Here is a 13,094-nt window from a genome sequence, read left to right as displayed (position 1 = left end):
TGCCCCAGCATATAAACAATCAGCTCAACTTTGGCCCTTGTCAGAGCAAGTTGCTTGCTATCTGTGGTCTTGTAGACTGGCCTGACCAGTCCTGAATCCTGCTCTGCCTAGCTGCCCTACTGGCTCCCCTGGGGTCACCCAGGTGCTTCTTTCCATAGCTGGCTATCTTTTGCCTCTCCATGTGGCTCTGCTCCGTCCTCAATAGACTTTGTTCTGCACCCATAGGGAATTTATAGACAAAGCCTATTTATTTCAGAAACAGATTCAGTTATTAAGTTTCTACCTATATTGGCTTACATAGAACATTTTATCATATATACAAAATACAGCAATTGATGGGAAACAGAGTAGTTGTCAGAATTGTTCAATTTAGACCCTTATCATGGTTATTTTTGAGTTGGGTTCAATAACTTTGTTCACTTTGTTACGTGAAAGAGGAAGCCTCCTTTTGCTGTAGCAAGACCCCTCCTGCCGGAGGAAAGATTCTGATTTAACAAAAGGGAGCTGCTGGATATGGCTCAGTGTCACTCGATTGCCGTTTGGAAGTTCAAATGCTCGGGTGAGGATGCGGGAATTCGACACCTTTGAAACATGGCTTTGGCCTTCTGTTGATTTCTGCAGAATAGCATGATGCTGCATGGGAACATGCTGACTGTGCAGGAGCGACGGCTGCATATTGGGGTGCACAATGGCTTTTGCTTCGTGCAGCCCCCGCAGGTGGTAGTGGTGGTACCAGAGGCCGAGATGGTTCGGGGACGTTTTGGGAGCTTGCACCGGAAACCAGGGGCCAGCGTCAAACCTAGGTGAGATACTATTTTCTTCAGATTCCTAGACTGGCTTGTGTTGACTGTGTAACTGTGAACTGCCTCTTGGCATTTATGGAATGGACAGGCAGTGCCCAGAATTGCAAATAATTAAACTCACTTCTTTTGGGGGCACTCCAAAACACAGTGCTGAAGGACAAGCTCTCGTCCTGCGAAGTCGCATCCATTTGACAGAGATGGTCCGTCACCCGGCATTTGGAGTCATCTTCCAGCTGGAGTACGTCTTCTCGGTGTCAAGAGGAGTGGATGGGAAGGTAGGAATGGCAACTCAAGGCCTTCCCTTTGGCCTCTGGTCTCCTTCTCCCGGTAATCTAGATAAGGGCTACATTTTTGTTGTCCAGAGTTACAGTGTCTTCCCAGACTGGATCTCTGGTATCTCCTCATCTCTTGACCTATTCCTTTCTTTTTAGAATTAGTCTGATGAGACGTGGACATATGGGCATTACTGTCATTTTCGTTGCAATGAGGCCAGCCACCTGTACTATGTGAGCTGCCATCTTGGAATGATCAGTAGTTGTGAATGTACTTTCCACCATTATGGATGTAGCTGGTTGTGTGCAGTACACTAGCAGTACATGTGTTCTCTGGAAAAACAATATAGTAGAAGTCTTTCTGTCTGGCTATTTCTGCCTCCTGGCACCTGTCATCAGTGAAAAGCAAGTTGGTGGCAGGAAATCTGAAGATTTGCAGAGGTTGTCATGCTCGGATGAGCACTGCTGCACAGGTTCAGTAGGCAGTATTGAGTTCCCCACCCAACACACCACAAGATCATCCAGAGCATCCACATCCTTACGCACCAGTGTACATGGCATATAGAGAGCCAGCATGGTGTTGTGGTTAGAGTGTTGGACAAGGATCCAGTATACCCAGGTTTGAATCCTCACTCTGCCATGGAAGCTTACTAGGGTAACCATGGGCCAGTCACACTCTCTCACCCTAGTCCTACATCACAGGGTTGTTGTGAGGATAAAATGGAGGCAGAGAGAAGAATGAGGCCAGCTACTTTGGATCCCCGTTAGGGAGAAAAGTGGCGTATAAATAACGCATATTTTCAAGGCTGTGTGTGTGCCGCAGTTATGCAAAGAAAAGCTGAAGAATGTGATCTTGGGCACAGAATTCAGCCCTCTCAGAATGTCAACTTTCATTTTTTATAAAGATCAAGTTTCTGATCTTTCTGAAAGTATGATTCAAGTATATGGGCATGCCATCTGAAATCTCAGAAGCCAGAGATGCAGCACTCCATCGTTACTTGTCTCTTCCCTATGGCTAGCAGAGGCAGAATAATACAAAACAGCAATTCGGTGTGATTTGTACGGATTGCAGAATTTGGATTCCCTTGATACAGAATTTTAATTCTTTTGGGTGTGCACGTTTGTTATTCATATGGATAGGTCCCCCCTGCCCCAGACACTCCATTTGTCTTCTCAGCTGCTTTGGTTAACTGGATTGATCCTAAAAGTCTATAAAAGCGTAGAACAGAAGGCTGCAGAATAAAAAGGCCGTTTGGGGTTATTGTGACAATAGACAAATAGCCCCCTTTTGGTCTCTTTCTGCCTGGCTTGCAGTTTATTTTAATGTATAGGTATGAGCTTGTTTGATGATAGGGATTTTTTCTTACAATAAAAGGTTAAGAGATGTTATGTTGAAAAAAGAAAGATCACAACAGACTGTTTTCTTTCCGGCATTCATAATGTGCTGCATTCTCTGTTGGGTTTAGGTAGATAATGATCTGCGTTTCTCTGACCCACTGGGGCCAAGGCTTTCAGATAACAAAACAGAAAGAACCAAAAGAACCTCCCAAAGTTCACACCTGTGTAAAGAGCAGAGCTGAAATGTCCCCCGGTTAATGGGATCGATCCTTAAGGACCCTAAAGACTTGGAGTTTGCAAACTTTTTTGGCAATGCTGTAACATGGTTACTTTTTTTGACTTTTTGGGGAGCAGTCTTTGCAGAACGTTTCAATTTCAATGATGCCACCACAGAACAGAATCTGACTGGCTGACTGTCGGAGGCCACCCTGGCAGCGCTCAGCCCCAGAGGCAAGAATTGCTCCCAGGAATGGGACCTAAAGTTAGCATAACCCAGAATGCCTAAGCCAGATAAGATCACAGGAACCCAAGCAATGCCTGGCACTGCAGTGCTGACTCCACCCTGACCGCAGTGATTTCTGTTTTCCAAGACAGGGTAACTCGGCTGTCAGGTCATGTAGCCTTTGAGGGGCAGAAAAGCTGAGCAAATCAAGGCATCCTGGAGCCAGAAAAAGCAGCCCCACCTCTTGGAGAACTTCAACAGTCAATGCAGTTCTTATCTGGGTTTCCCAGGAAGCTTGCTTAGCAGTCCCAACAGCCAATCAGGATGAATCGGGCCAATGAGAATTATTAGGGCGGAGGCAATTCATTTTGGGGCTCAGCTGACCGTTGGTTTTTTCACTGTTAAATCTTGGACCCTGCCTAATCAAGGGATTCTCTTGGAACCTTCTTCACCTCCCTCAGATTTTCTAGGAAATTCCTTGCTTTGTTGAGGTGTAATGGGCGGCGACAAGGGACTTCTCTTAAAAGTTCCATTTGGGCCTCTTTCCAAAGGAGTATAGAACTAGCATCTCCTTCTCAAAACCCTACAGAGCACTCCAGAGATGACTGAAATCCCAGTTTCATCGCACAGTTGAACAAAGTGGCTTTCTATTGATTTAATTGGTGGTTGGTTTTTATTGCACTGGGTCCATAAAAAACGGTGTGTGTGTGTGTGTTGTGAGGGGAGAAGCCCTTACTGTAGATGAATATGATAGAGCTCTGTGGTGGGAAAATTAATGTCAAGTGTCATAATAGACACAATTTTAGGCCTCCTGGCCAGAAGAGACATTCCAGTCTTGTATGGCAACAATATTTTTGTAACACACGAGAAAAACAGTTACAAAGATTTAGCACATGTCATAAGGCTTCCATCTATTACACAATATGTTCACATTGATTTTTAAGTCCTTTAAAAATTATTTAAGACTGGTAAGCTGATGTGAAATTTGCTGCTTCCTCTGACCTGTGCCAGATGGTTCTCTCGTAGTTCATAAATCCGCTGAAAGTGGTCTCTTGTCATAACAGATTGCCAGTTTCCACTAAGCAGGCATTTCCTAGCCATTCCCCAGGCTAGGAAAGCCCGTTGAGTTCTCGGGGTAGGCCCAGTGCTGTTTCAGGGAGCATTTCCCCTACTGATTCTAAGAACGTCATTGAGCCTTTGTCTCTCCAGTTTAAAAGAGAGGCTGGGAGGAGTACACTGGAGTTCTAACAATAAATGAGTGCAGAAATCAGTGGGTAGATAACAAGGGTTAATTCATCTAGAGTCTAAGATCCAGCAAGGCATCAGGACTAGGGAAAAGTACAGACTCCTAAAAGATTGGATATTGCAACTGGATCTCTGTTCTTTTCCATTGGACTGTTGTTTTGATTGTATGGTAGGTCTTCTGAGCAATCTGAGAAGGGTTACTGCATATGCTAGGGAAATTTTCATTTCATGTTCCATTTTCTGCGTATTCGCAACCCTGAGATTTAGAGATCCTTAGAAAAGCACAGCTGTTTGTTGCAAAATAGAAATATCGAAAGATAGCAGGAAGAAACCATTGAAAACTACCCTCATGTGTGCTGCAAAGGATATTTTCTTTTTTTAACATTTTGACACACAGAGGGCTAATTTTGAAAGGGACCTCTTTTTTTGTTCAGTGATACAGAAGAATGCAGTTGTGGATTTCTTCAACACAGAAAGGAACAATATAAAAAATAAACCGCTTCAAGCATAACTCTTTATATGTCAAAAATCTCTTGTTTATCCTTAACATTTTTCCCAACAAAGAGCTACATATGTTGTTATTATTGGTAGTATTTTGCAATAGATGAGTGCACTTTTCCCCAAGTCCCTGATCCCTAGGATTGTGAAATTGTTCACACTTAATTTTTTTGCCTCTGACACCAGGGAAATGGAGAGGATCACTCTCTCTTTAATCTTTGGGTTCTGCTGTTGAAATTCAGTGAAACTCAGAGCAAAGCCCCTTGGATTAAAAATAAAGCAAATTCTAATCGGAGCAGAGCTGCAGGACTCTGCTCACCTGTAATCAGTACCCTGGACAGAACACCGTAAAATTGGGAAGCAGGGCTAGCGAGACATCCTGGAGCCTTAATGGCTTGAAATTGTGGTCCTCTACTTTTTGCTGTGCTGGACTCCCCATGATCCACCACTGTGTCCTATATTTGCAAAGTAAAAAGTGCATACTCGGGATCTCACAGTGCCTAAGGCACAACTAATTTGTGTTCAGTGATCCTGAGCGTCCTTCTTCCTTAGGAACAGAGCAAAAATCCAGCCTTGGCCATTGTCCTTTTCAAGAATTTCAACGATCGGCAGTCACCTGGTGGCTAGAGGCACACCAATGGACCACAATCTCCCTTCTGCCTGCCCTTGCCCTAGATAGACAGTTCGTACAGTGCTGGTCTGAACCCTAAGTACTTCAGAGGTGCGTGGTCTTGTTCCTGTCTCCATAGAGAAGTTCAGCTCTCAGTTAAAGTGGTAAAACTTGGGTTGTAAGCATGCACTGCAAGGACTGTGGTACTGAGATACCTCTGAAGTTGGCAGAAAGCAAAATGCCAGGAGCATTCTCTCTCTCTCTCTCTCTCTCTCTCTCTCTCTCTCTGTCATTGATATCTGAGGTTTCCAACATTAGTAGGCAGATGTTCTCAGTGTAGGGGGCAGGTGAGAAATTCAGCTGGCTGTTTCCCTCATTCACTGTAGCACTCCCTAGATAAAAAATCCTTGTAAGGAACAAAATAGCTCAAAAGAGAGAAAGTTTTATTGGAGTCTTCTCCCTCAACTGCTAGATTTGCTACAGGCACAAAAACGTTTTTCATGGGGAAACATTAAAAAAACCACGATCCTTCGCAATCTGTCATCCAGAATCTCTCTCTCTCTCTCTCTCTCTCTCTCTCTCTCTCTCACACACACACACACACACACACACACGCACATGCACATGCACACACGCGCGCACACACACACACACACACACACACCCTAACACAATCAGGATCATTCCTAAATTATTCAGGCTTCGATATCTTGGGCGCAACCCCTTACAACCCTCATCATGTGTAGAGATTTACTCACTTCTCAGTATTCCACTCAGAAGATCATGCAAAGCTTATTTTGATAGGTGCATTCCTCACTGCAACGCACCGCTAACTACCAAGACTTATTTTTGAGGAATTTATTTCTCTGTTTGGAAGAGGAAAAACAAAAAGACATGCGGTCCTTAGTTTTGAACAGGATGATTTCCTGCTTCAGCTCCTAAGAACATAAGTGGAGCCTGCTGGGTCCGACCAGAGGTCCATCCAGTCCAGCGTCTCGTTCCGCACAGTGGCCAACCAGTGATTCCGGACATCCAAGCAAGCGGGGCATCGAGGTGAAGGCCTTGATGCTGCCTCCTAGCCATGTTGTTCAGAGGTTTGCTACCTCTGGATCTGGAGGTTCCGTTCAATCACCATGACCGGTAGCTGTTGATGAGACCCCCTTTTCCATGAATCTGCCTCACCTGCTTTTAAAGCCATATGTGCTCATGGCCATCACCACCTCCACTGGCAATGAATTCCACCATTCAATTGAGTAAAGAAGTACTCTGCAGTGGTCTCTTTCAGCGTAACTCAGTAAGCAACTGTTGATTTTTAGAAGATCAGATTGGCTCCGCATTCAGGCATGAGCAAAGGCACCTTAAATAAAACCACAGTCCAGCCCTACCACACCTTTTACTTATCTTGATGAGAACCAGGCCTGCTAATTGGGCTCTTCGCGTGTGATTTGATGAATGAAATAACCTCCCGCAATCCTCCTTTGCTCCAGCTTTGCACATTTGCTATCGTGATCATGTTTGAGTCATTAGCTGGCGCTTAACAGCTGTGACTTGCAGTGAAATTGGTCTGCTTGTTTAGGAGCCGAAAGGCCACTGACTAATTTTCTGACCCCTTTAAAGAAGCAATATTTTTGCTTCAACCTCCACCCACCCCTGACTTCTGTCTCTCTTTCTAAGGACACATTTGCCCGGCAATTTGCCGTGGAATCTTTGCAAGCCTGCTGTTGAGACTCAGTGGCTGCTCTGAGCAGGACTTTCTGGGGAAGAAGCTGTGGCTTAATGGTAAAACATCTGTGTGGCATGCAGAAGGCCTTGGCTCAAACCCCAGTATCTCTAGTTAAAAGGATCTGGTGGTTGGCGATGTGAAAGACCTCTTCCTGAGACCCTGGAGAGCCTGTTGTAAAACCTGAACATTCAGGGAGGAGGCCTGGAAATATTCCCAAGCAGGTTTAGGTCCTGGTTGTCCAAGATCCATTCACTGGAGTTGCTGGGGGTCTGCTCTGTCAATTAGTTCGCCTTTCCCTTGCCTGCGTACAGAGAACATTTGCTATGAAACCCAAGAGTGCAAGCTTTGAACTAGGAACTCCTTGGCTTAAATCTTTCTTCAGCATAGCGAGTAGCCTAAAGGCAAACCAATAACATCAAGGACAAAATAATGTGCTGAGAAACGGAGGCAACACTGCAGCAAATTGACTGTCTTATGTAAAGACTTCTTGCTGCTCCCCCCAGAAATAGCAGTCTGCAACATCCTACCCCCTTGGGTCCTGAAATGCTCGGGAGGAGGGAAAGCATATACATATTTTCAAGAAACAAAACAAACATTACAGTCATCTGGAACGCCTCCATGTAAGTAAAGACCCAGGCGATGGGAATTTTGGTTTCTAGTCCTCATTTTGTTTGACACTGTGGCCTTTTGAAGTCCTCAATTAAATGTGAAAGAAGATGTTCAGTTAATTGCATCCTAGACACTTTCAGGAACAAATCTTATCAAAGAGCCAGGAGCCCTGGGATGTTCATGTGCAGCGGCATCCTGTTGGCCATCTGGACACTGCTGCTGCTTCTTCCTGCTGCCCTTTTTAACACTTGGACGGCAGCTTGCATTTGGCTCCGAGCTTTCCCTAATGTCACCTCGATTCTCAGCAAGGGTGGGCAGATCTGTCAGTTGCTAATTGAGCACTTAATCTTCGTACTTGTGTGCCACTTGTATGCGCCACTTTGACCTCGCCAGCCTCTTTCTTGCCTGCTTGGACTTTCATTCACCTCCTTTGCCAGCTGCAGGCATGAGCTACCTCCCGTTCAGCACGGCAGTTCCTGCGACCGCCACGGAGACAATGGAACTTGTCAGGCAATGCATCAGCCCAACGCTTGATTTCCCTGAGGATTTGAAAATGGTCGGAGATGTCATACCTGCCTCTGCTCTCTGCTTGATTGTGCAGCTGTACAGTTGGAATGAGCAACCTTGTTCTGACAAATGCAATGTCAAAAATATAATGAATGAACTTGCCATTGGTCTCCGGGGAAAGAGGAGAGCAATGTCGTTTGTTCTCACCCAAGAGAAAGATTACATCTTTATGACAGAACCGTGGATCTAGAGGAGACTTAATTATCGCTGCTCTCTGCCCTGAGACAAGGTGTCCGACGACTAGAGGATACCAAAATGTCCAATCTTTTCTTGAATTGAGAATTCTGCCGCCTTCTTATCCAACAGATTCCCATTGCTGACTTGCTCTTGTTTTCTTGGTCCTTTAGGTAGGTGAGAAGAGAATGAGGCAATGTTATGATGCAGTCCGAAATATTTGCCAGCACAACTGAATCAGTTCCTTCTTCAATACTCTGCATGCACAATATCTCAGGTTCCATTGCTGGCATTTGCAGGATCCCAAGTAGCAGGTCTAAAGAAGGCCTTTAGGATCTCAGGTGGCCTAAGGTCTTTCAGAATTGCTCCCTGTTGAAGCAGCCAGTATTGTGCTAGATGGACAAATGGTCTCAGTAGTATAAAACAGCTCCATATGCTTCCTCCTGAATGGATTTCATGGAGCAGGCAAGAGAGGGCACATCAGAAAGCTGAGGAGCATGAGAATATGTTGGGGGAAAGCGTGATCTTCACCTTGGGAACAAACTTAACCCCCTAGGAAGAGCAGAGAGAAAAGGGCTTTTTCTGTGTAATGTTAAGGGTTATTGCAGAATTTGCAGATCCATGATCACTCTCTTTCTCATCTGGAAATTCCAAGCCCACACTGCCAAGTTGGGCCATTCTTCTGATTTCAAGCTTTTCTACTATTTGGTGAGCCTCTTGCTAGTTACCGAGATGGGCTGTCTGTGGAGGTGGCCAGGGAGAGGTGAGAGCTCCATCTAAAGGCATTTGCAGGCTTTGGCTGCTCACTATGAAGGACATGGGAGGATCCAATGGCGCAAGCCCTCACTCGTGGTTTGTACTTTGCCTGGCTGGGGCAAGCTATGCTGGACATGACTCAGTAACCTCTTGCCAAGGCAATGGCACGTTTCTAATCTTGAGTACCATAGGATTGGGGTTTTTACCTAAACTGCCTTTCCAAAGGTGAAAACAATGGCCCTTTTTTGACATGCCATGCGTAAAAATTATTTTGTTCAGTCAGATAAAAGGCAAGGATCTCCCCTCCAAATGCCATGGTGCTTTGCTAAGGCTCTGCATGTAGCACTCTGCAAATGAACTTATTAAATCATTTCTTTTTTTCCTGTCTGGGGTATTAAATCTTCCCGCTGGCTCGGTGTATACAGGGAATGTTGGCCCACAGCAGCAACAGCCTGGTGAGCTCCAGAATTTGAGTTACCAATTTTTTTTTTAATTAAAGGAATTATTGAGGTCATAGCAGAGAAAGAAATCTGATTTAATGCACACACACAAAGTCTTGCTTTCTTGCATCGTTGAGTCACATTGGGCACATGAGTCTTTTTTTGCTGTGTTCGGTTTCAGTAAATTACAGCTCTATTGCAGCAAAGGAAATTAATTTGTGCAACAACTGAATTTCTGTAAATGTATGGAGGAAGATTTTTTTTTTTAAAGTCCACAGTCCCATGAGGTGCTATCCTAAGTGGAGTTACACCCTTCTAAGCCCGTTGACTTCAGTGGTATTAGAGGGCCTAATTCTGTATTGGATGGTACTGATGGCTTGCATATGTGCCGTTCTGAAAAGCATGCAAGAGAAGAGGAATTGAGGAGATCTGTAGAAAGATCTCAGGGTGGCAGCTTTGGCTTTTGAGGTCTTTTGTCAAGGGAAGATCCAAGGTGATTAGAACCCTGAAGTCTATACATGCATAACTGCTGATGTCAGTCTGTATGGAAACATCTGATGGCTTGGCAATGCTAGTCAGGATGTCTATCAACAGGTGAGTTTCCTGCCCTCCCAGGAAAGAAAATATTGAATGTCTTTTTAAAAGCTAATTAGCAACTCCATAGGGCTGATAATTGGCTCTACAAAAAACGGCATCTATATCCGCCTGCAATGCTCCATGACTCCCAGGGCAGCAGAGGATGGTGACCTTCTATCCTGAACCTTTGCCCCATGGTGCCATTGAACAGCCTCGGAGTGTGCCCTCTGCTGTCACCTCTAGGGACATCTCAGAGAGCGACCTCTCTAGAGGGTGGCGTGCAGGCTAATTCAGAAACCAAAAGGTCGCAGCTATACTCCTCCCCCCAGTCTCTTGTCCAGTTGGAAGCCTGGTCACTCATCCTCCTCTTCAGAGAGTTCTTTGGAAAGCCACCTTCAGGTCATGAGACTTCCTGGGCTGATGATCTAACTTAGAGCAGAACTACAAATGACAAAAGGCACAGGTTGGACACTTGTCTGCTTCCCTCAAGTTTTGATGGGAAATGTAGGCAGCTTGGTGGAATGTTGGACAAGTGACAGTTGAAAAGTCCATTGGACAGCAGTCAGAGAGCGAAGCTGCGAGACCAGGACGCCTACATTTCCCATCAGAATTTGAGGGAAGCTAACAAGTGTCCAATCTGTGCCTTTTGTCACTTGTGGTTCTGCTCTAAGAGTGACCGCTGGGGTCATAATGGCAATCCCGGAATGCACTGGTTAAGCTGCCACGTTACTGCACTAAGGGAGTAAACTATCTCATCTGGGGCTTGCTATGTCTGTACTGGATGCTCTCACTTATTGCCTATAAGTTGCTCTTTTAAATTTACCGTCAGACAGATGAAATGTTTTTAAATTAGTGGAGCCTCCTCCGCATTGATCTCAGTAAGATGTCTAGGTACCATTCTAATCTGTGCTAGCATCAGGAGCGCAAATCTAAGGGGCAGCAATTGTTTCTGGATTAGTTAATCTCAAATAATAGGACGTCATCTTATCCTAGGATAATTGCAACAGATGTAATTTCGGAGTACATCCATAGCTCAGTCAATGAGCTCTCTTCTCTTCTCTTCTCTTCTCTTCTCTTCTCTTCTCTTCTTCTCTTCTCTTCTCTTCTCTTCTCTTCTCTTCTCTTCTCTTCTCTCTTCTCTTCTCTTCTCTTCTCTTCTCTTCTCTTCTCTTCTCTTCTCTTCTCTTCTCTTCTCTTCTCTTCTCTTGCTAGCTAATTTGCTTGCTAGGAGACACTGGGGGAAAGGAACAATCCACCCCACTTTCAAAGTTTTTTTTTTTTTTAAAAGAATTTAACAAGACGTCGTTTCCATCATCCTTCCTTGCAGCAGCCCTGTGAAGGAGGCTGCTGCTGTTCTCATTTGAAACGTGGAGACTGAGACTGAGAAGGGTCTGGCAAATTCAAAGCCACTTAGTGAGTCTACAATAAAGATGGAACTTGGATCTGTATCTCTCGAGGTTAAGTTCAGCTCTGCTATTTGTCATCTTTTCTGTAGAGACATACAAACTAGAGCTAGTCAGCTTCTATCAGGGGACTATTCCACCTTGATTTGTGTGTCCAGCGTTAACCTTCACAGCTAGACCAATCGACAATCCTACTTACAGGCAAGTTCCCCAGTGTTGTGCCCTGGAGCCCTGTTCAAACATCAGCCTCCGATATTTTGTATTTGTTTTGACTAGACATGTGCAGGCCAGGCGGAGGAAAGAGTTCCTCTGAACATGTGCAAAGCTGTTCTTCTTTTCCCTGCTGCAACAACACAGCCCAACACCATTCTTTTTACCTAGTATTTAGGTTTTTCTAGCGAACGAGGCATGGCTTTGGAGCAGCCCTTAAGCCCAAAGCATCATTCATTCTTTAAAAAGTAAGGTCGGACATAGTGCATACAGGGATCCTTCACTGTCCCTGCTATTAGCGGGATAGCAGAAATTGTACAGCTTAATCAATTGCCATCGATTTGTTATGAGCGCCTAATTATCTCGCTAAGGGGATTTGCGAACAGGGCATTCAGAATTCAGTAAATGGCATTTCTCATTTGAAGCGTCCAAGGCAAAAGTCAAGGGAAAATGGATACTTGTTTAAATGGCACATTGAATCATAGGCAAACAGCCGCCTCGGATCAATTCAGAAAGGAAAAGCCAAGAGTAACTGGGCAGTTGGAAGATGGGATGTTGCTCCCATCAAACAAACAAACAAACAAACAAACAAACAAACAAACAAACAAACAAACAAACAAACAAACAAACAAACAAACAAACAAACAAACAAACAATCCTGTGCAGACTCTAGAATCCAAAGTTTCATAACCAAAAAGAAAAAAATTCACAAGTCCCAAAGTGAAGGTAGAAGTGAAAGCTTTAATCAGGGTGACTAGATGCATATTTGTTTTTTTAAAGGAAGAATATTCATTTCCTCTCTGTACACTTCCCTTGCGTTCAGCGGTTCCATTATGGGTGATCAACGTGACATGGCTTCATATCGTCATTTGTGATCAGCGTAACATAACTTGAGAGCTAGTGTGGTGTAGTCGTTAGGGTATCGGACTAGGATCTGGGAGATGACCTTGGGCCAGTCACACACTCTCAGCCTAACCTTTCTTGGAGGGCTGTTACGAGGATAAAATGGAGGAGGATTTGGAGATTTGCTGACACTGTGGCTCGGTTTAGATGAATATCATGCATCTGGGAGGTTTGGACCCTGCCCCCAGCACCTTAGTATTGCTTAAGTCAGGCTAGATTACCTTCCTTTAGAAGCCTGGGGATGGGCCTGGAGATAGAACTGTGTTTACTCTGTGCTATTTTATATGTATTGGCATCAATATCAATCTGTCTATGCTAAGAGCTAAGGCAATCTGAACTCTTTGCCAGGAAAAGCCGAATCACATACTCTATACAAACTGAAGCAAATCTACATAATCCCTCCTTTTGCCAAATCCAAATGGGAGTCTTGCAGCACTGTTAAATACTGACAGAGGTATTGTGACAAGCTTGCACGGTCCAGAGCCCACATCATCGGATTCATAATGCTCCTTCAATGTTTGATTC

At 44.6% G+C, this 13,094-nt stretch overlaps 1 protein-coding gene across 1 annotated transcript in view; it reads left to right on the top strand.

Moving 5' to 3' along the window:
- Nucleotides 1–13,094, top strand: part of NPHP4 (nephrocystin 4) — a 105,777-nt gene that overhangs the window by 36,580 nt on the left and 56,103 nt on the right. Inside the window, exons 9-10 of the mRNA XM_055002010.1 lie at nucleotides 622–803; nucleotides 952–1,078. Coding sequence (XP_054857985.1) covers nucleotides 622–803; nucleotides 952–1,078 — 309 coding nt within the window. The remainder of the gene's footprint in view (nucleotides 1–621; nucleotides 804–951; nucleotides 1,079–13,094) is intronic.

Source organism: Eublepharis macularius, chromosome 17 (genome assembly GCF_028583425.1).
Source record: "Eublepharis macularius isolate TG4126 chromosome 17, MPM_Emac_v1.0, whole genome shotgun sequence".
Taxonomy (NCBI): domain Eukaryota; kingdom Metazoa; phylum Chordata; class Lepidosauria; order Squamata; family Eublepharidae; genus Eublepharis; species Eublepharis macularius.
The sequence above is the reverse complement of the archived record's forward strand: the minus strand, read 5'-3'. Positions and strand labels throughout refer to the sequence as shown.